This window comes from Toxorhynchites rutilus, chromosome 3, assembly GCF_029784135.1.
Source record: "Toxorhynchites rutilus septentrionalis strain SRP chromosome 3, ASM2978413v1, whole genome shotgun sequence".
In the NCBI taxonomy this organism is placed as follows: Eukaryota; Metazoa; Arthropoda; class Insecta; order Diptera; family Culicidae; genus Toxorhynchites; species Toxorhynchites rutilus.
In genome coordinates, this window is record NC_073746.1 from 314,588,266 (window position 1) to 314,610,983 (window position 22,718).

The window sequence follows — 22,718 nt, forward strand, 5'->3', positions numbered from 1 at the left end:
CCAGCTATCTCGCGCGGCTATTTGAAATTTGATTTAACAGCGGTTAAAACTTTCGAGTGCATCAGCATGAGTGCATGTCAATGAAATACATTTCAATATGATGTAATATGTTCTTTATTAGAATCTAATATGATTTACTGTTTCATGATTTTCTTCAGCATGCAACACGATTTACTACAGTACTTAATCGATTTAAATTATATGCTTATACGACAAACTGCATCAGCGTAATATACGCATATGATGCGGATTAAATATATTTTACGACAATGCACATCATAAAATTGATGTTTATTATACCGAATTGCGACTTAATTTGATAATGGTATATACAATCGAGTTTTTACATTTTATGCGATTTCAAATATACACGACACAAACTTTGATTGATATTATATGCGATTATGATTTATTCGGATTTCTTGTAAGACTTGGCACGTGCAAAATATACGATTTAATGTTTGCTGGGATTCTACCAGTTTAGTCACATTGAAATGTTTTTTTTTATTGTAGAATCGTTTGACGATAATTGTTTGATGATTCATTCTTGTTCTCGCAGAACAATATATGCTCGAGATAAGCGCAGCTGTCATCCTTAGCGGGGAAAGGTTTGCTGCCGGCAAGCGAAACCAAATCACATACAAAATTTCAGAACGACATTTACCTTCTTGGTGACTAAATAAACGAAATAAGCTCTATCTGTTAATCTCAACAACCTCGAAAAGAGTAGCACTGCTTCTTCATGATCAAGATTAGCGAAAATGCAATCCTAGTTGAAAGCAGTTTCGCGACTGGCACGCGAGCCCAAATAAATTAATAACTTAATATAACTTATTGAATAACTTGGTATTCCCCAAATAATTTTTTGGTGCACAACCTGACACCCGATTCACCATAGTGTCAGTTCAATGCATTGATGACAGAAAACAAACAATGTTAACACATTAAGGACCGCACGTTTTGGGGCAAACTTGAACGCTTCATTTGTTCGGATTCCACGAAAGAGATCGTTTCCTTCGATGTGGATGAGACGAAGTCGAGCCATCGGTTGGCCTTGTTAGATTCTTGGCAAACCAAGGATTTAACCTTCAAGTGTAGAAAACACGGGTTATTTCGTGTTCCATCCGTAACAGACAAAACGTGAAACACGAGAAAACTCGTGAGCGGTCCGAAATGTGTTAACTGCTTGGAAAAAGGCTGAATATTTGCCTCAGCAGAGATTCATTACCAATACACTAGCGTAAATATGTCCCTCCCGCTATCTCCTCTCCTTGTTTATATTTACCATTACGAGTGATGATTCCCCACTCAATTGTGTAGCTCAGAACTTTAATGCAATGGCGTCAGTTTGATGCTATGATTGCAATGTCAGAGACATCAGCGAGTGAGTAACTTGGTCGCGTCCACAGCCAGCGTTGCCAATGTTCCAGTTTTTTTTTCTCTCGATCCAGTCAAACAGTTAAATCCTGAAATCTTCCAGTTTTTTGAAATATCATCCAGTTTTATCCTGTTTTTATATGTGTGTTTCAGTTTTGCCAATTTTATGTAAAATAAATTCACAATGTATACATAATATCCCTTACTCACCCTTCCTATCCCTTGACCAATTTGTTTTTTTGACATTCATCGTTCGATCGATCCAATGTGTATTTACCTTGGATCGACCTTTTTTTCAACTCAGTGTATTTTTCCTCTCGCTTACACTCCCGAATTCAATACGGTTAGCGCGCAGTACGTGCTACACTGTGTTTGAATTTATATAAATATCAGATGTTGTAGGTTCTCCTAAATATTCTGAAGTTCAGACTTGAACTATAATTTCAATCACGACTGGCAATGTTCATAGCAAAATATCTCACCCAAATAGGTTCGTAGAGCCCGTGTGCTATCCTACCTTTGAGTTTATATAATCATCAAATTTTATTGGTATTCCAAATCATTCTAAATTTTAGAACCGCTTTCAAATGTTAACGAGTGGGAGCTGAAACCAACCACGCAAAAGCAACAAATCGAAGATCGATTTTTCTTGCTCTACATTATTCGTGAGATAGCAACGAATATGGTCAAAAGGAACACTACAGAAATCAAAATTCGCGTTAGAAAAAAAGAACAGAAGGTTGAAGTTAAATTCCGTGACCCCATGCACCTCAATTAATCTGGGCATGACATGACATGAAGGATGACATGATGGACACGAAGCAATAACAACGATATCACACGAAGGAGCGCCAACTATCTGTGGATGGAGGAACTACAACAACGAAAAACCCCTCGTTCGTCAGACATGCGTTTGTTATTATTATGCGTTTGTCTCGCGTTTGGTTGACGTTTAATCATTTCCGCATATCGAACGAATGACGTCACGATGGGTATAAAAGGAGGACATCGTGCTTATCTCGCACTATTATGAACTCTCAGAGTTTAAAGTCTCTCTAATTCAATACCTTCCTTCCTTATCTCGCACTAGAGACGAATGAACTCTCAGAGTTTAAAGTCTCTCTAATTCAATACCTTCCTTCCTTCCTTATCTCGCACTCTTTCCTGTTCGACGACGCCTGCCGTTAACTTTTTCCTGTGCAACGACGCCTGCCGTTAAATCTTTCCTGTGCAACGACGCCTGCCGTCAACTCTTTTCGGAAGCGACGACACTTGCTGTTAATATCTCTTTCCGGCCAACGACACCTGCTGTCAACACCTCGTAAGCAAGCTAACATCAGTGAAGAAAATTATTTAGTGCAACGTTTTTATACAACAAAAAGGAGGAAAATTATATTAACTAATAGTGCTTAAGTTAGAGTAAATAAAGGAAACTTAAGTTAGTGTAATTAATGTGAATACCTACCTGAGCTGCTTGGTTACCTGATGACCGAAAGAAAAAATAGTGGGAAGACTTACCTGCTATAATCTGCTAATGACTGCAAGTGTTTCTCGATACGTTTCGCTGGAACGGACAACGGCCCGTCTGCTGCTTTGATGATCTACCGACAATTGTCTCACAGTAATGTTCGAGTAGTGGGGAACGGCATTTTGATCTACTCGAGTGGTATGATTATTTAACTGTTCATTTCGCCGTTTAATGAACTACAAATAAATACTACACGACGCTTCGAAGGAAATTCCATTACTCAATCATTGGAATGGGCAGAAAAATCATTTTAAAGCCGATCTTTTTAAAATAAAACGGTTTTACATAATCCAGTTTTCTTCCAGTTTTTTTAAAGAGCAATCTTCCAGTTTTTTGAGAAATATTATTGGCAACGCTGGCTCCAGCCCTTCGTGCTTAGTGATACCCGATAATCGTTCGATTAATCGATTAATCGTATACCTCCCACAATACCGATTGTTAATCGAACGAATACAGCACAACCAATAATCGAAGCGAACGAATAATTTACGTCGATTAATCGATCCAAACCCAGAGAGAAAAATCCGTACGGCCGTTGCAGTTTTATTCTGAAAATCAATCATTATCTTTGTTGCTCCTCTAAGTTCGTAAACGATGCTCAATACCGTTAACGCGAATTCAGCTTCGTGTACGACTTGAGGGGAGCTTGAAAGATAGTAATTGATTTTCAGGCAGAATGAACACGTTTCTGATTCCATACGGCTTTCTAGCAATGAGAAATATTAGTCTAACGAATTCGTTCTCTCAGTGTGACAATTTATTGATTAATCGATTATTTGGGGCGATTAATCGTATCGAATAACAAACTGCTGAAAACTATTCGATTAGCTGATGAACGATTAATTTCAAAAATCGTGGATCTCTATCCGTGCTTTCAACGATGTAAATGACTATGTTTTGACTATGAAATTAATAGATGCGTGTTCAAAAATGGAATTGAGATTTTTAGGAATAATTAGTAAGTAGTCTGTACGTTCAAATCGAAGACGAAATAAAATTAAAAAAAATATTACTCCTCCACCCTCGTTACCTTGAGAAAGGCATTTGATCCCTCGCCGTCCAGCTCGCCCAGCAACGATGTTGTTCAATCGATTTCCTCACGAAGAATGAAAGTTTGCCTCAGCGGGATCCACAAATATTACCCTTCGTTCTTCTTCTTTCCCTTTGTTCACGGAGACTTTACATCTTACGATTTCCCCTTCGTTGCTCGTCGATAAGTTGCTCATTATTGACAGCTCTGTTCGGAAAAGCACACAAATGGACAGAGCAAATGTATGAGGAAATGGGAATGCTTCCAATTTTCATCAATTTAAACCATATACAGACTATGGGATTGTAATGTATGGCATATCAAACAAATCTTAGGGAATTTCCGATTCGTTTGGTATGTAAATCGTCAAAATCCGTTCGCGGCAAAAATAGTTATTAACGTTAACTTTATTTCATAAAAACGTGACCTGTTTTCTGATTTGGCACCCTTAATGAAAGACGTAGTTCTACGTAAAAAAAATAAATATAAAGAATATAGTGCCCTCTTTTTTTAACCGAGAAAATTATAAAAAACTAACTCAATCAATAATTACGAAAACAAAAATCCGAAATCTTTGAAAAAGTAATATTTTTTCAAAAAACTTTTAAGCTTCAATTAGATATGTCGATCATCTAAATCGATCCAGCAGTTATGATTTTATATAGTGGAGAAAAGGGGGAAAATTTGTTTTTCCGGTTAGCGTTGAAGGTAATCGCCCCGATTATACGTTTTGATCGACTTGATAAAATTGCATTCTGTATTCCATTCGAGTTGTTTCTGCATTTGGTTCGATCTGTTTCTTTTCGTTCGAAATAGGGATTGTGAAATTATAACTCGAACGAAATGCAAACCCGGTGGAACGCAGAATAGCGGTGAATGTCTGCACTTTAGCATATGTCGATTGGTTCAGGAGTGGGGGTGAATAATATAAGACGGCGCCAGTGGTTGTGTGGTTAGCGTAACAGCCTCACAACCCGATCAGCCTGGGTTCAATCGCAGCTGGCGTCGTAGGGATTTTCTGAGGCGAAAAATCTCTGGTTACGTCTTCCTTCGGAGGGGAAGTAAAAAAAGTTGGCCCGGCTCATGAGTTGTTGAGTCTGATAGATAGGAACAGGTGGAGTCGCCTCCCTGATGTCGGTGATTGGCACTGAAGTGGCGGAAATAGGCCGACGAAAAATAAGCGAAGATAAAAAAAAATAGGGGTGAATATTCCTTAATTTAGTCATTCTGGTAAATCAGCGTTTTTTATTTGGTCGCATATTACATTCTTGTTTGTATTTTTAAAAGAACACGAATATTTTGTAGTTTCACGTAAGCATTAGAATTCAATTAATTTAATCAAAATATAAGGCTCATCAATAAACATTATTCTCTGATGAGCAGAACAAAGATTATCATTACTACTTTTTTATAATACATTTCCCTAAACTAAAATAATCTGAGGGATACGTGTGTATTAAATTACACATCTCGCTTATTTTTATACAACGAAGGTTTGTCGAACACTTGCTTCATCCCGCCTGCGCGTTCATTGTGAAATTTAACGTTATTAGCAGTGTCGTTGAACCATGGCGAATCGAACTTGGTTGTATCTTGATCGACCAAATGTGTATACTTGGTACGGCCGCATCGTCCAAAGTTCTTGACCTGCATGACCTTTGGCAGGATCGTCTTGTCGAAGTGATCCTCCAGTGTAGGCGACGAGAAGTCTTGCTTGTACACCTGGTCCTCCTCGTCCAGATAGAATGCACCACGATGGTAGTATTTCTGCAAGAACTTGTACTTTCCCTTGACGGTTTTGTTTGTGACAATTTTTGGATTGAGACGCTGCTCTTGGCGTCTTTCCTCGTCGGACATGTTCCGTAGACGTTCGATTTCGGTTTTCTCCTTGTCCAGCGCATCTTTCTCCTCGCGGTCTCGCTTGATACGCTTCAACTCGCGCAGCTTCCACGCTTCGTACTCAACTTCGTCGTTCTCGTCGTCCGTGTTTACATCGTTCAAATTGGGCTCGTTATCAACTTTAGCCTTCTCCAGTTCCTTCTTGATGGTATCTTCGACCAGTTTCAACGTTTGACGACGACGCTCTTTAGCAGCTTTCTTCGCTTCGTACTCCAACTGTTTTTGCTTGTTGGCTTCCCGTTCTTTCTCGATGACAGTCGTACGGTCCTTCTTACGTACAAACAATGGCTTCAAACGGGGTTGATTTTCCTCTTCGCTTTCGGTTTCTTCATATTCGGAACTCTCAGATTCAGACGAATCCGACTGGCCTTCGTCCTCTTTCTGCAGCAGTTCTTCCTCTTTCTTCTGCTGCACCATCTTCAGTTTAAGCATTTGCCTGCGGCGTTCGATTTCAGTGTCACTCAATTCAGTGTCCGATTCCGACTCGGAACCAACCGAAATTCGTCGCTTCGTCAGCGCATTGTTTTCGTCCTCATTCTGCTCCTCGTCCTCTTCATCATCCGATTCCTCTGGTCGTTCGCGATGACGCAAATGCTGCCTCGAGTCCTCTTCTGGCATTTCCTCCTCATCGGCTACGTCCTTCTCCTCTTCCGACTGCACTAGCTCCGGTTCGTGGACCACCCGATGACGCTCGCGACGTTCCTCTACTTCAACCGCTCGGATGGCTTGCAGACGTCGAATCCGAGGATCATCAATATCCAAGGGAAGTCGATCATCGTCCTCATCGGAGTCCGCCCGACGATGGAAAGCTTCGCGATGCTCTTCCGCCGCTACTCGACGGTTATCCATGAAGTCATCCTCGTCCGATTCAGCATCGCTGCTGGCATACTGGGCATACTCCGGACGCTTTCCCGAAACATATCGATGAACTTTTACTTTTTGCATGGAAATTTCTCCTTTCGTATTTCGTACGGGAACTGCACCAGCCGTACTCTGAATCCCGTACAAAGATGATTGGGAATTCATTTTTAGACTTTTTATGCGCGAACTAGACGATTTATGAAGAAAATTTGGATCGAAATATTTATTTTTTACGCTCTTCCAGCAGTAATATAAACAATATAAATATAAACAGTACTGAATTTTTGACAGAAACGTTCAGCGATATATACACGCTTGGCTCTTGGGTAGCCACACTGTTATCTTAATCTACCCAACATTTTGGGTAGAAAATAGACTTTATTGTTACCCCTAGATTCGCCCAAGGCGCGTAGAAGTATATCCTAAGGTGGGCCAACTTGCTAAAACCACTCTTCAGCCATCTTGGAAGTCTACTGTATTTTGTTTGTAAACAAAACACAATACGCTAGTGCCGAAGCTCGTTCCTGATCAGTCTGTCTCTTTCACGCTTCAAGCAAATAATTCCCCTTCTGCTTTCTTCCGTACTGTTTTCATATACCGCTCCCCTAACCAACTTAGTGACGAAACGGCCTCACCTAGTACCATAGACCCGTCTTGGATTCGCCCATAGTTCGACATCTAGTTAACACGTTGACCACCACGTCAGTCACGGGTGACTGACACTGAGTTTTTCGCTCAGACTGCGTCAGTCACCGGTGACTGACAGTATAACATATGATAATTAAGGTAACTAATATAAGCATACAGCTTTGCGCAGTGGCGATATCGTAACCAATGAGGTTTTACCGAGGTGCGATTATTGCTAGTTGAAAAAATATAAGCATACAAGCTTATAAGCATTCCCATTCGAACAAAAATACCTTCCGCTACGATAAGAAACGATGGCCCTCATACGATTAAAAATGTCCATACAGTCGCTATGAAACCGTGGCACTCAACTGGATAATTGGACAGATCTGGGTCATGCGGAGTTAATGAAGTATTTGTTGAAGTGCAATTTGCTTGAAAAAAAAAGTTTATCTTGGAACTTTTTTCCTCTCACGCTATCTGTCAAATGTTTCTCCGATCAAAGAAACGAACGTTTTCGTGACTCGGACTTAGTTTATTTATGTTTGTGTCCGAAGCAAAATTTTACTCGAGAAAGTAATCAGTTTGATTAAAAATGCGTTGTTCAGTGAAAGACTGTCCGAATTAGAGTAGAAATACCCGCGTAAGTTTTCATCGTTTCACCTCGGAACAAATGCACTTTGTCGGTTTTCGTGGAAACGACAGACTTATTCCGAACAAGGATACCCGTGTCTGTAGAGTAAGTGCAATGGTTGAATTATCGTACACTAAAAGTGACTAAAAGTAACAATGTTTTCATTTACTTTTTCCAGTCGAAATGAAAAGGGAACCTGGTAAAACTTCGAAACGGTCTCCAACAATTAGGCCGATTTTCGAGCAAGAGGACTACGTCCATCATCATAACGTAGCGCAGATTGTTTAGCCACTATATTCATAACTACGCAGATTTCATCCTAATCCATGGAGTGGTGAGAACATCGCAGAATCTGAGTGTGAAATTCCGATTTTTTTTTCTAAAAATTTGCGAAACTCTACTCATCGGTCCGGAAAAAATGTTGTGCTAAATATCAAAGGTAACTTTTCTATTTGTATGATACAATCCTGATTGGTACATTCAGAATATTCTAATTACAGATTGCACGAAATGTGGCAAAAGAAATCTCAGTATTGGAAGTTCAAGAAATTCAATCAGCTGAACAAGCAGTTCGAAGATCCACAACGCCTCAGTAAAGTGTACTATGAAGACCAGATTCAGGTGGCAACAATAGCCGAAGTATGTTCATTTAAGTATTATTCATTGATCCAGATTTTTTTTTGCCTTTTGTATGAACTCGAATGGAATAAATGGTGTAATTTGTATTTTTATTTTAATGGAAGAAAAATGTGTTTATAACCTCCGAAAACCCAAAAAAACAAATTTTGGCGGGAAGTACAACAGAATTATAATTAGTTTAAATTATCTCAATAACACTGAAATTTCAGTTCCTGCGAAAATATTCACTAGATCTTTCTGATTCTGAACGCTAGAAAATATCCATGCTTGTCTACGAAGAGAGGGGAGGGGCATAGACTGAGTCCACGTGGACAGGAAGAATTTTTTTTTAATTCAATCACCTATACATTCAAAATTAAATCAAATTATACATGTTCAAGAATTCCAAACTCTCCGTATTTATCAATAAACGGATTGACGGATTGATACACTTGACCCAGCTATGCTCCAACTTCTTTAATCCATCTGAAAAAATACGTTTTCTCGAGGTCTGGAAAGTAGGCCTCCGTGGTGGCGATGACCTCCTTAATCGACTCAAATTTCTGCTCGGCGAGTGACTTTTTCAAGTTTGGAAACAAAAAAAAATCGCACGGGGCGAAATCTGGAGAATTCGGTGGATGGGGCAGCAGTTCGTAGTGCAAGTCGACCAATTTGGCCGTGGCGATGACGGAATTTCCATTTTTTCCATTTTTCTAAAATCCGCGGACACGCTCGCTTCCACACACGGTTAAAACAAAACTATGAGTCCGATATTGCTGAAATCTTGACAGTAGCCGTGTACGAGAATGTACTACACGATACGTAGTCTCTCTTGCGATACTGACACCATCGGGCGATGAGGCTAAGTACTTATCGGACCACCCTCGTACAAATAACTTTTCGGGCAAAATCAATGAGTCGTGAGCCTCGTTCACTTTGGAAGTCATCATGACACTAAATGCAGAATGGTCAATAAGCAGTTGAAAAATAAAAAATATATACCTCAGAATATTTTTAATACGCTATTAGTACCCTCTGAAAATTACGGGAACTATTGTGAAAAAGCTTTCGTATTGTGTTGACGACTAAAAGTGAATCGAGTGTGTAAATGAACCGACATTTCCTGTGATCAATCGTATTCTGGAGTGACAAAGATCTAAACTCGATAAAAAAGATAGAGGAGCAAAATGCGACGTCAAAAATTTTGAGTGATTTTTGAAACGCTATAACTTTGTTATAAAATAATGCATTCGTCAAAGCAACAACTGGACCCTGTATAGAATATTTTCAATTTTGCAGAGGGCAAATTTTGACCATCGATTTGCGTTCATTATTTCATGAAATATTCTTAATTCAAAATTAGAGCATAATTTTTCATTCGATAGAAAATACCCCTGTAGTGAATAGTTCTACTGAAACTTTGTATGAATCAAATTCAAGCGGAATAATCAGGTTGATTGAATCGTTGTTGTGAATATATTTTAAAAAACTCAAGAAAGTTCGAAAGCAAACCAAACACGTTTTATTTTTTGTTGCAATGTCTTTCATCTATAACGCATATACACATCAAACTTAAAAAATATACATACAATATCCCTGAACTAGAAATTTGAAGCCTGAAAATGCTGATTTTTTTTTCATGTAATCATTTATATCGAAGCTGCAGGCGTTCCGAAATCGCTGTAAAACGTCGACCCTTTACTCCTCAATCCTTTGTCAAGTGTAGACCTTTATAGATATCAGTACATGCTACCTACTTTATCTTTTCTTTTCTTGAAATTCTTGATAAAAAAAATCTATGCAATTATTCTGTTCGTTTTTGTGCACTTCAAAAACTCGGAAAGTTCGGCACTGATGGATGATGGCTCATATTACGACACAATATACAACCCACTTCAAGGATTGTAATTGCTGCTGTCAACACCTTAGGAAGCTTTAAAATTACCAGATGGAATGAGCACACTTCTGAAATGAAGCTGTGAACGTAAATTAACTTTCTAGTATTGAATATGTATGTTTGAAATTGTGAGGTTTATATTCGGATGTGGATTGTTCAACTGTGGGCCTGATCAAAATTAAACTCATATGAAACATACGTTTTCAGTTCCTTCCCTGATCTCATCGGAGAAGGACGTGTTTTTCTTTCGCTGCAGAGTGGAAAGAAAGTATCAAGTTTTTTTTTCTATTACTCTTTTGCTACCTATTTTTAAAAAAATTGTGTTTTACAGGTATACATACTCGCCAGCACTCAGGATCTAAACAGGGCACCCATCGACTACCTGGACTAACATCGTCACCGGCTTACAGTCAGCTACCCAGCTTGTTGGAGTTACTCTTCGAAAACAGGTAGGCTAAGTTCTGCTTTTTCCTACCCTTTTTTGCTTTTCCTTCCTGTTTTTATCGTCCTCATTAACAAGAAATTAATTTCTTGCTTTCACAATGGAAGTGGATGTTACTAAACACCACAGTCCCCCTGCCCCTCCCATTCCTAATAATGAATCAACTATCCCGGAGCCGGGGAACCCCGATCCACCATCAAAAACAGCTCCTCGGATTAAGTCCTATCCTGAAGATTTCGATGGACCTTACAATGTTTATTTTCGCCCCCGTCAGAAAGCTTTGAGAACTTTGACAATAGCCAGAGAACTCAAAAAGAATTTCAGTACGGTCGATTCGATAAAACTAATTAGACAGAACAAGCTTCGCGGTGTTGTAAAAGACCGCAAGCAAGCCACTGAGATAACGCAATGCAAACTTTTTACGGAGGAATTTTTTGTTTATATTCCTTCAAAAGACGTTGAAATTGATGGTGTCATCACCGACCTAACGTGTGAAGAAATATTACGCGAAGGAAAAGGTCGATTCAAGAATGCCAATATTGATCATCTGAAGATACTTGCTTGCAAGAAATTGCATTCGGTATCTCATTCCGAAAAAGGGAAAGAGTATATCGAATCAGGTTCGTTTCGAGTAACCTTTCCCGGAAAAGCTCTTCCACAATTTGTGGAAATTGAAAAGGTTTTGCTTCCGGTGCGCCTTTACGTACCTAAAGTGATGAGCTGTATGAAATGCAAGCAATTGGGACACACAGACTCCCACTGCAGCAACAAGATACGTTGTGCAAAATGTGGGGGGATGCATGAGGATAAATCATGCTCTGAAGATGCCGATAACTGCATTTTCTGCAAAGGAGAAGTTCACGATCTTTCTGCGTGTCCAGCGTTTAAATCGCGGGAGGCAAAAGTTAAGAACTCTCTCAAACAACGATCCAAGACGACCTATGCTGAAATGCTCAAAAGGGCTGTGGCAAAAGAGACACCTAATCCTGGAGCACAAGAGAACCCTTATGCAATTCTGCCAACCGATGATTGTGAAAATTTTACTTCCATTGAAGAAGCATTCATGTCAATACCGGGAGGCTCAAGAAAAAGAAAAATTTCTGCTCCTCTTACTCCTCCGACTCCTCGTAAAAAGCAAGAAAACTTTAAAACAACTGAGAAATCCTCTGGAAGTGATAAAATTCCAAAACAAACACCTCCAAAGCAAACACCTCCTGGTTTTACTTCCCCGAGAACACAAAAAGACTTGAACACTCCGTCCGTGTCTTCCAAAGCTGGGTTATTTTCCCTTCCAAGTATTGCGAGTCACATTCTAGATGCTTTAAACATTCCCGAGCCCCTCAAAAGTATTATCATTAGTTTGGTTCCTGCATTATTTGCATTCTTGACAGAAAAATGGCCCCTCCTTGCAACCATTTTCTCTCTCGATGCCTAATTGTTCTATAAGCGATATAGATACAATTAAAGTTATTCAATGGAACTGCAGAAGTATTAAACCCAAAATCGAATCGTTAAAAGTTTTAGTCAACAATATAAGTTCTGACGTATTTGCTCTTTGTGAAACATGGCTTACTCCTGATGAGGGCTTGAATTTTCATGATTTTAACATTATCCGTTTAGACCGAAGAGACTCACATGGTGGCGTTCTTTTGGGGATCAAAAAATGCCACTCCTTCTATAAAATCCCATTACCATCGCTTCTAGGAATCGAGGTAGTTGCTTGTCAAACCACGATAAGGGGAAAAGACCTATGCATTGCTTCTGTATATATTCCTCCCAGAGTTGGAATTTCACGCAACCAACTCGATGGAATTATCGAGATTTTACCTGAACCCAAGTTAATATTGGGTGATTTCAATTCACATGGTGTGGCCTGGGGGGCACTATATGATGATAACCGTTCCTCAATCATCTACGATCTATGCGATAATTTCAATTTATCAATTTTGAACACTGGCGAAGCTACAAGAGTACCCAAGCCCCCTGCAAGAGAAAGTACACTAGACTTGTCACTCGTTCGTCTACTTTATCGTTAGATTGTATGTGGGAAGTAATCCAAGATCCTCACGGTAGCGATCACATACCAATCCTTGTTTCTATTGCCAATGAGATGTGTCCACAGAAATTGGTCGAAGTTGTATACGATCTTACCCATAATATTGACTGGGAGAAATTTGCTAGTACTATATCAGAGAGCATCAATTCGACTCCAGAACTTCCACCTCTAGAAGAATATGATTTTATTGCTAGTTTGATTTACCACACTGCCATTCAAGCTCAAACGAAACGTTTCCCTGGTGCAAAACTTCGCCGACGCCCTGGTGTTCCTTGGTGGGACAAAGAGTGCTCGGATGCTTATTTCAATAAATCCTCTGCTTTCAAATTTTTTCGCAAAAATGGCTCAATGGAAAATTTTGATAAGTATGAACTTTTGGAGACCAAATTCAAAAATCTTATTAGAGCGAAAAAACGCAGTTATTGGCGACGATATGTCAATGGTTTGTCAAGGGAAACATCTATGAGTACCCTGTGGAACACAGCCAGGTGTTTGCGAAACAAAAACCATACAAACGAAAACGAGACCGATGGATTCTTGATTTTGCCAAAAAAGTATGTCCAGATTTTGTCCCTGCAGAAGACATATCTCGTAATACATCGTCTTCCAATAGTAATAACGAGACATTGTTTTCTATGACTGAATTCTCACTTGCACTTCTTTCGTGCAATAATTCAGCTCCTGGTTCCGATGGAATCAAATTTAATCTTTTGAAGAACCTTCCAAACGTTGCTAAGAAACGTTTATTAAGGTTATTTAATAAGTTTATTGAGTAAAATATTGTCCCTATCTAGTGGAAACAAGTGAGAGTAATAGCCATTCAAAAACCGAATAAGCCAGCTTCCCACCATAACTCATACAGACCAATAGCCATGCTATCTTGCATCCGTAAGTTATTGGAAAAAATGATACTCCGACGTTTAGACGCATGGGTTGAAGAGAATAACTTTTTATCAGATACGCAGTTCGGTTTCCGCAAGGGCAAAGGGACAAATGATTGTCTTGCGTTACTTGCTTCGGAAATTCAGACGACCTTTGGTAATAAAAAACAGATGGCTTCTGTTTTCTTAGACATTAAAGGGGCGTTTGACTCAGTATCAATAAGAATTTTATCCGATAAACTTCACAACCATGGATTTTCACCAATTTTAAACAACTTTTTGTTTAATCTGTTATCCGAAAAGCACATGCACTTTTCTCATGGAAATTGTGCCGTTTCTAAGACTAGCTACATAGGTCTCCCTCAAGGTTCTTGCTTAAGTCCTCTTCTGTATAATTTCTGTATTAATGATATAGATGATCATCTTGCAGATGGATGTACTTTGAGGCAACTGGCAGATGATAGTGTTGTATTCATATCAGGTACTAGAACTATTGATTTGCAAAGACCGCTGCAAATTTCCTTCAATAATTTATCTACATGGGCTGTAAATCTAGGTATTGAATTCTCAACTGAGAAAACAGAAATGGTTGTTTTTTCCCTGCACCAACCTCCCGAACTTCTGCTTCAATTGTTCAACAAAACCATCGTTCAATCCACAAGCTTCAAATATCTTGGAGTTTGGTTTGATGCTAAATGTACATGGGGAAAACATATTGCGTATCTGAATAAAAAATTTCAACAGAGAACAAATTTTCTCCGGACAGTTACTGGAACATGGTGGGGTGCTCATCCAGAAGACCTAATACGGCTGTACAAAACTACAATTATGTCAGTCATGGAATATGGTTCGTTTTGTTTCCGTTCGGCTGCTAAAACCCACATCATTAAACTGGAGAGGATACAGTATCGTTGCTTGCGTTTAGCCTTAGGGTGCATGCAATCAACACACAACATGAGCCTTGAAACCTTGGCAGGTGTTTTATCATTGCAGGTTCGGTTTTGGGAACTGTCCTATCGCTTCTTAATCCGAAGCGAAATCATGAACCCATTAGTAATTGAGAATTGTGAGAAGCTTCTCGAGTTGAACCAACGGTCGAGATCCATGGATCTGTACTCTCATTACATTTCTCAAGAAATAAAACCTTCAGCAGTCAATAATGTAAGCTTTCCGAACTTTTGCAGATCTTCCGTTGATTTCGATCTTTCTATGAAGGACGAAACTCGAGACATTTCAGATCATCTTCGATCATCGTTAATCCCTAATATTTTCGCTTCAAAATATAATCATATCAATTCTTCAAGAATGTTTTTCACTGATGGTTCAAGAATCAACGGATCCACTGGTTTTGGTATCTTTAATGAACATTACACTAGCTTTCATAAACTTGAAGACCCTTGTTCAGTGTATGTTGCCGAACTGGCTGCAAATATCATTCAATTAAGACCATTGAGTCCTTACCACCTGATCACTATTTTATTTTCTCGGATAGTCTTAGCAGTATACAAGCCATTCAATCCTTGAAACAACAGACGAAAGCATCATATTTTCTTATCGAAATTAGGAATGCAGGAATGCAAATGCATCACTTTCATTTGGATTCCTTCCCATTGCTCTATTCCTGGTAATGAGAAAGCGGATACACTCGCAAAGATGGGTAGTATGCAGGGCACAGTTTTTGAAAGGCAAATAGCGTATCGGGAATTCTTCTCCATTTCCCGACAGCAGTCACTCACCAGTTGGCAAAACCAATGGAACAGAGATGAGCTTGGGAGATGGCTATACTCTATTATCCCCAAAGTTTCAACGAAGGCCTGGTTTAAAGGGTTAGATCTTGACAGAAATTTTATTAGAACTATGTCCAGATTGATGTCCAATCATTCGGCGCTAAATGCGCATCTCTTCCGCATAGGTCTTGCTACTAACAATTTATGCAATTGTGGTCAAGGATATCATGACATCGAGCACGTTGTTTGGTCATGTAATGAATTTTGCAATGAAAGAATTAAACTGGTTGCCGATTTAGAGGCTCAAGGAGTACACTCACGCATGACAGTTCGCAATATCTTAGCTACTCGCGACCCTAATTTTATGTTCCCCATATATGTCTTCCTAAGAAGCGCTAATGTTATTATTTAGGTCATATCTTCTACTCCTACTGTCCATTCTCCCTTCCTTTCCTATTACACAAGCAGAACTTAGTACCCGTTGAGATAAGATCACTACAGGAGCTATTAACATAACAAGGAGGCACTCACTACCAAAGGATACCGTTGCTACATCAACTGGCGATGTAGTTGTTACGACCCACCACAGGAACTGTTCAAGACAAGGATAATACCGACGAAGCAACGAAGGAATAAATTATATTTTTTTATATATTGCACTGTAGTTTTAGCTAATTAGACTTAAGTTAATAATTATGTAGTTATAATATATTCAAATAGTTTTAAAATGTATTGCTTGATGGTGGCTCTTCATCCACTTGAGCCTAATTAAATCAATAAAGGAAAAAAAAGAAACATACGTTTTGTTTTACTAATCATCTCTATGCTATAAAACCTCAATGTGTCACTGCAAAGCGTGACAGGGTACAATTAGTAAAATTCCAAACAAAATAACCGTAAATAGAATTAAAATTTAATATATGCGCAATTCAGTTATTTCCTCAATTGAGGGATATGGAAAATGTCCACGCTTGTCCTCCTTTTTCCGTCCACGTGGTATGTGGACAAATTTAGGGGGGGTAGGGGTTACGAAAATGTCCACGCTTGTCCACGGTGAGGGGGGAAGGGATTTTGAGGATGTCCACGTGGACACGTTAAGTATTTTTAAAGTAAAACATTCAAGTTAATAGTCAAAATTGAATGAGACCTGTTTTGTATTTACACGATTTTTTGAACTTCACGCCCGCTCTGAGTACTCAGTATCAATAAAAATACTGAACTGCCTGAGAGTGCTGCTCGGTCAAACATCCATATTTTTTCATACGACTGAACCTCTCTCCTGAAATGGATATTCTGAACATGAACTAGGATCCATCAATTTATTCCAATCGGTAATAGAGGGCCATTAAATCCGTCAGGATAAAGACACCCAATAACAAAAAAGAATATTGATTTTTTTGTAGTATTAAAAGGCACGACTTAAGTGCGGGTTGAATTCAGCTTTTGATCTTGATGACAAAACTGTTTGGTTTTTTTTTTCGAGAACTCTCAAGGATTTCTGGACATTGAAACGAACAACAAATTCTTCCATGAGTGTACGGGCCGGATCTCTGGAGATCTATTTCTTGCAAATATGTTGCTCTTCATTGATGTCTGGTAATTTTTGTAATACGCTTCTTTTGAGTTGTCTGGAAAGTTAATGCTGCTACTGCTGATTAATTAAAAGAAAAGATTAATCCTTGATGTACATGAATTAGTAGATTCGCTGCAGATGTCGAAAATCACCGTTCATGAGAAACGAAACATCACGAAAAACGCTACAATGCATGGACTACATATTAACCCATATTACGGAGCCCGATCGAATTTGACATATCGGAATCCGAACGAAATAAACTTTTGCATTCTGCGTTTCAATGTTGCAATATTTGCACAATCCTATAGGATTTGACTCGATCAGATTAAGGGGGATAGAGACACGAATTTCGGACGTTTCTTCGAGCACCGAAAAAGTAAAACAAAGAATATTTTTACTACCCATTCGATCATTATTTGTTCATCTATCTTTCAACAATAAAACAAAAATTGAACGGAAAAAAAAAAATCCATAATCAGAAGCTGATCAAGTGACGGGGTTCAAAAAAAAGTTGTGCCATGGCGTACACGATTCCAGCTGTTCTGGTTATCTGAAACAAACAAATCGAACAGATTCTGAATCAGTAAAGATACCACTATCGCATGAACCTCGGACAAGTCAAAAACGAATTTTTGCCAAAATGGCTGTTTAAAACATTTTCTTGATTTTTTAAAGAGTAAAGTTATGAAATTATGATTTTTATAGGTTCATGCGATAGAGAGATGCATACAGATTGTATTCATATAAACATAGATCGGATAAGTAGAACTTGAGATATCGTGTAAACCAGTTTGAAAAAAAAACATGTTTCGGGAAAAACGCGTTTGAAGTTAACTGTTATGGCCGTACATTTAGATAAGATAAGATATCGCATCACTAAAATGGCTATAACTTGGTAAATGATGAGATTTTCGAAAAGTCTCTTCTATAATATATTTTTAAATGTCTGAATTAGAGAAATATGAAGAAAAAAAATGATTTTTTTTTCAATTTATAGACTAGAATATCCTCTTAAAGAACGCAACATTGTGCTAATTTAAAATCCGGAATAAGGGATTATTTTTCCGAAAAACACTTGAAGGGACTTATCTCAATCTGCGATTCGTTTCATAAACGCGACGAAAATACATATTTGTAGCGAATTGCAAACGGCAAATCATTCACAAGAATGTTGAGTTAAAACAAATCTTAGCAAATGGATAGAACCCCGAAGCAGGTTTTCGCTTGAAGAAAATTATGGCAGGTTCTGGTAGGACTGGAAGAAAATCTGTATCATGAGCTTTTACCAAGCAACTAGTTTCGATGAATTTCAACAAGTACTGCCAGCAGCTGAGCCTATTGAAATCAACGATCCAGAACGCTTCTAGGGCACTTCTAAAACTCCACCCGTCTTACTCACCAGATATTGTATCTTCAGATTATTAACTGTTAAGATTCTTGTAAGAACTTCAACTTACTGCATAGCATAAGTTCTGATAAGATGGAATTCTCAAGTTGCATGAAGGATGCTGAAATATTCAGGAAAAAACGGTGCAATTATGATCGAAAAGATGTATGTCTACAAAAATATGGTTTTGGTTTTTTCCTTAGAATCGGCACGAATTTTTCAGGACAATATTTAGCATGATTTAACAATTAAGGGTTGTAGGTCAACGGAACCATCGATTACGATGATACTGCAGATGTTTTGTTTTTACTAGGTTCATTTTTTAAAATGGATATGGAGATAACGTAAATGGAATTTGGAAGAAAATAATGAGCTCCCGGACAATGTTGAAAAAATTGAAGATTTCAAGACAAATCGTTACCTTTGATAAGGTTTTAATTTTTATAAATAAAAATATGGAACAGAAAATAGAAACAAACTTGAAATGAAATTTAAGCGAAAAAAATTGAAAAAATCTTCTGGATTTGCGTGTATCGTGCAGTGTGTGGTAACATGAAACGAGAACGCTGAATGCACTATGCTTTCAGATTCATAGTCACGGATTGGACTGAGCGGACGAATATTCAGCCCGATGAACACACGCTGGCTTTTTCACAATATTTTGTTTATGCCTCATTTGTTTTTGTTATTCTCGCTAACGCAGAAAATCCTGCACTTGTCGACCGGCAATTACGTTTTACAATAATTTTTCTACAATTTCGGTGCAAAAGACACCACGACGGCCTTAAGATTGACCCGTCAAGCATGGTGTCCACGCGGACCTATAAATACAAATTCGCGGATGGCGAGAAGGTGCTTTGCTACGAACCAGATCCAACTAAAGCGAAAGTGTTGTATGATTCGAAGGTTAGTGGCGATTAAATTTGTGCGAAACAAAGGGCTACTTTTTATTGTCGATTAATGCAGGTATTAGAGGTATCCGAAGGGAAAGATAAGCGTGGTCGGAGACTTATCGAATATTTGATACACTTCCAAGGATGGAACTCTTCCTGGGACCGGAAGGTCAGTGAAGACTTCATACTCAAAGACACCGAGGAAAATCGACAACTACAGAAGGATTTGGCGGAAAAGTCTCAACTGCATCAGTGAGTGTCAATTTGCGCATTTGTTTGTTTCTTTATTTTAAATACATTGGATATTACATTTTTTAGGGGGACGTATCTTTATCGGAAGGAGCGAAAAAAGAGAGATAAAAGTTTGACGGCGCGAATCGAATGTCTAACGACTGGCGCGCCAAAGCCGTCTCAAGTTAACCAAGGATCATCCGAGGAGGGTAGCTCTTGCAGCAATGGTTTTAGCCGAGACGAGGGCGAGTTCAATATTGACGGTGAGTGATCTACAATTTGAAGATTTAGTTTACTTCATCTTACACACCGTTGGCAGCATTGGATGGTGACACTGAGTACTATAGCAGTTCAGTTGAAAGTAGCCACGAGGAGGACAAAGTGTACATTCAGGTCGGAGACAAACTGAAAAGATATCTCGAATTCGATCACAGCATGATATCGGAGAACAATCTCATTGAAATACCCGCCAAGATTCCGATTGTGACAATTTTGGAAAACTTTGTCCGTCACTACACAATTCGGCAACTGTTCGATTTGGGACAGGAACAAGCGAAACATAGACGACGAAATAGCTCCTTCCTGAAAGGGGATCAGAAAACCAAAGACTACGAAGCGATTCGAGCCAATGTCGAACTTTGCAAAGAAGTAGCCGACGGTTTGCGTTTGTACTTCGATTTCACGCTGAAGGACTATCTTTTGTACCCTCGTGAGAGGCACCAGGCGGAGTTGGTCTTGTCGGAAGAGTATCTGACGAATTTTACGTATATAGCAACGCCCAGCTTTTCTCTAGATTTACTCACGATACGTTTGGAATCACCAGTGACTGAGCCTGGAGTTGAGCAAGCCGATCCATCGAGTGCTGGCAGTTATGCAACAGCCCAAGAAGAGAAAAAACGCCGTCGATTACGTTCTCACAAGAATGAGGAAAACGAATTTATCCTTGATTTGGGTTTCATCAAGCCGGAAACCCTTTCTCCGGGTAACACCAACGCGCTAACATTTTCGCTGCTGAAAACTGCTTTCCCCACGAATGTAACCATTTCTTACCAAGCGAAAGAGATTTTGGAAGATGCGCTCGAGTGGAAAATTCTACCTTCCAATGCTCCCGCGGAACCGTCCATGATTTATGGCGCACCACATTTGGCACGATTGATCGTCAAACTGCCGGAGTTTCTGTCCGCCACCACGATGGTCGACGAGAAGTTGAAACTTTTGTTGAAGTTTCTGGATTGTTTCTCCGAGTTTATGGAGGATCACGAGGAACTGTTCGGAAGGCAGATGTACACCGATAAGGGAGCCATGGGTGATGTGGTGAAGCTTGAGGGAGACGTCGGACTCGCGGCCACAGATACTAGTGGAATGAGCTGCATGCGGATAAAGGAGGAACATCTAGGATTGCAGGATGCCGGGTTAATACCTGGCCCGCTGTTGTCCGATGTGAAGGTTGAGTTGCCTTAGAAGAGAGCTGATAAACTGTTTTGTTAACAAATGATGCTTGAAGGATTGGAAGAAGCCTTGCAGTTTTTTTCCATTATCAAAATGAATATCATTACTCGAGTGGAGTATTTCACATCTATTATTATTGTTATGCGTAGGAATTAAAATAAACACATTCAATAAATCAGAGATTATAATCAGACAATTTACAAGATTTTTGGGGCACGTAGCTTTTCTTTTTCTTTTGGTGTCTATTTATACTATTGGATATGTTCTTTCCGTTTCAAACACGTTTTTATCAGAACATTTGTTTATTTCGAGACTTATGGAAATATACAATAAAGATTAGTATGGATCAGTAATTATGCATCTGGACCATATTCAGGCACCGTACCTTTTAACTTTCTATTGGTCTCACTCATATGCCCAACAGTGTCACCTAGTGTCGAGTATCGTGGTTTTCGGTGAGCGTGTGGCGCAGGGTTGCCATAATAAAATCTGTGTTTTGGCAAGACTCGGCAAAGTCATATTCAACTGAGGATAGTCAGGGAACTATGAAGCCATCGGCCTTCCCATTCAATTGGAAATAAGTTTTTGCTTCTTCCGGCAATTTCTCTGTCAACATGAATCAACAGTCATTCAGGCCCTTTCGTCACTAACTGCTCTAACGACGCTTCGTGCTCATTTCTTTTTGACGTAGGACTACGTCTAACCGGAAGATATAGGGGTGACATGAAAATCTAGGCACTGAACAAGTAGGAAAAAATGCAAGATTTGGAACGCTTATAACTCGAGCATTTCTCAATAGATCGAAAAGGTTTTTGCATCAATTGATAGGAAATATATCTACGCATCTATCATAACGAATAACATTTAATTTTTTTTTTTTGGCAGACTTATCTCACTTCTTAACTAGGCGAACCTAGCCAGAATTTTCACCTGCCCCCGGGCTTCTGAATGCCAAAGGGGGACTAGGCTCTGCGGAATGCACGTATCTGCATGCTCGTGCTGTTTCAGTCCTGACCGAGAAATTGTCGGACAATCGCGCAGGTGCTAAGGATGACCGACTTTTGGATGCCGGCCAATTCCTTCTCCATATTCAACACCTTTAACGCTTCCAGAAGTGTCTTCGGGACAATTCCAGTTCCAGAGAGAACGACTGGAACAATTCTTGGGACCTCCCTTAGCCCCCACAGTTCCTTGAGCTCCACGGCCAATGGTCGGTACTTGCAGATTTTGCGACCGTGGGTCTCCTCCAGATTCTGGTTCAGTGGAATAGCGACATCGATGATGGTGACTTTGCGGTCGCTCTTGTCGTAAACCATTATATCTGGCCGGTTGTGGTGGATCGAGAGGTCGGTCAGAACAGTGCGATCCCAGTACAGCTTGAAACGGTCATTTTCCAGGACAGGTGCAGGCAGGTACCGGTAGTTTGGTACGTTGTCTTCCAGTAGAGCACATTGGAGCGCCAGTTGTCGATGAACAATACGGGCCACGTTGTTGTGGCGCTCGGTGTAGGCTGCGTTGGCCAAAACGGGACAGCCTCCCATAATGTGCTCTATGTTTTCACCTGGTTGATGGCACATCCGGCAAATGTCATCAACGTCTTGATGC

The 22,718-nt window shown here is 39.4% G+C and overlaps 2 protein-coding genes, 1 long non-coding RNA gene and 1 pseudogene across 3 annotated transcripts; 3 read left to right on the forward strand and 1 right to left on the reverse strand.

Annotated features, from left to right (window-relative positions):
* Positions 1 to 5,151: 5,151 nt before the first annotated feature.
* LOC129776566 (microfibrillar-associated protein 1) lies at positions 5,152 to 6,980 on the reverse strand. The gene has a single exon (XM_055782283.1). The coding sequence runs from the start codon at positions 6,858 to 6,860 to the stop codon at positions 5,397 to 5,399; it is 1,464 nt and encodes a 487-aa protein (XP_055638258.1). The 5' UTR covers positions 6,861 to 6,980; the 3' UTR covers positions 5,152 to 5,396.
* A 520-nt stretch (positions 6,981 to 7,500) lies between these two features.
* Positions 7,501 to 7,582, forward strand: LOC129780692 (U4 spliceosomal RNA; annotated as a pseudogene).
* Positions 7,583 to 7,613: 31 nt separating this feature from the next.
* Positions 7,614 to 8,693, forward strand: LOC129774641 (uncharacterized). The gene is made up of 3 exons (XR_008742742.1): positions 7,614 to 8,061; positions 8,135 to 8,395; positions 8,457 to 8,693. It is a non-coding gene; the product is annotated as an uncharacterized LOC129774641 (long non-coding RNA).
* Positions 8,694 to 19,217: 10,524 nt separating this feature from the next.
* Positions 19,218 to 21,309, forward strand: LOC129776689 (male-specific lethal 3 homolog). The gene is made up of 4 exons (XM_055782483.1): positions 19,218 to 19,446; positions 19,507 to 19,685; positions 19,752 to 19,927; positions 19,984 to 21,309. The coding sequence occupies exons 1-4, from the start codon at positions 19,345 to 19,347 to the stop codon at positions 21,123 to 21,125; spliced, it is 1,599 nt and encodes a 532-aa protein (XP_055638458.1). The 5' UTR covers positions 19,218 to 19,344; the 3' UTR covers positions 21,126 to 21,309.
* Positions 21,310 to 22,718: the final 1,409 nt, after the last annotated feature.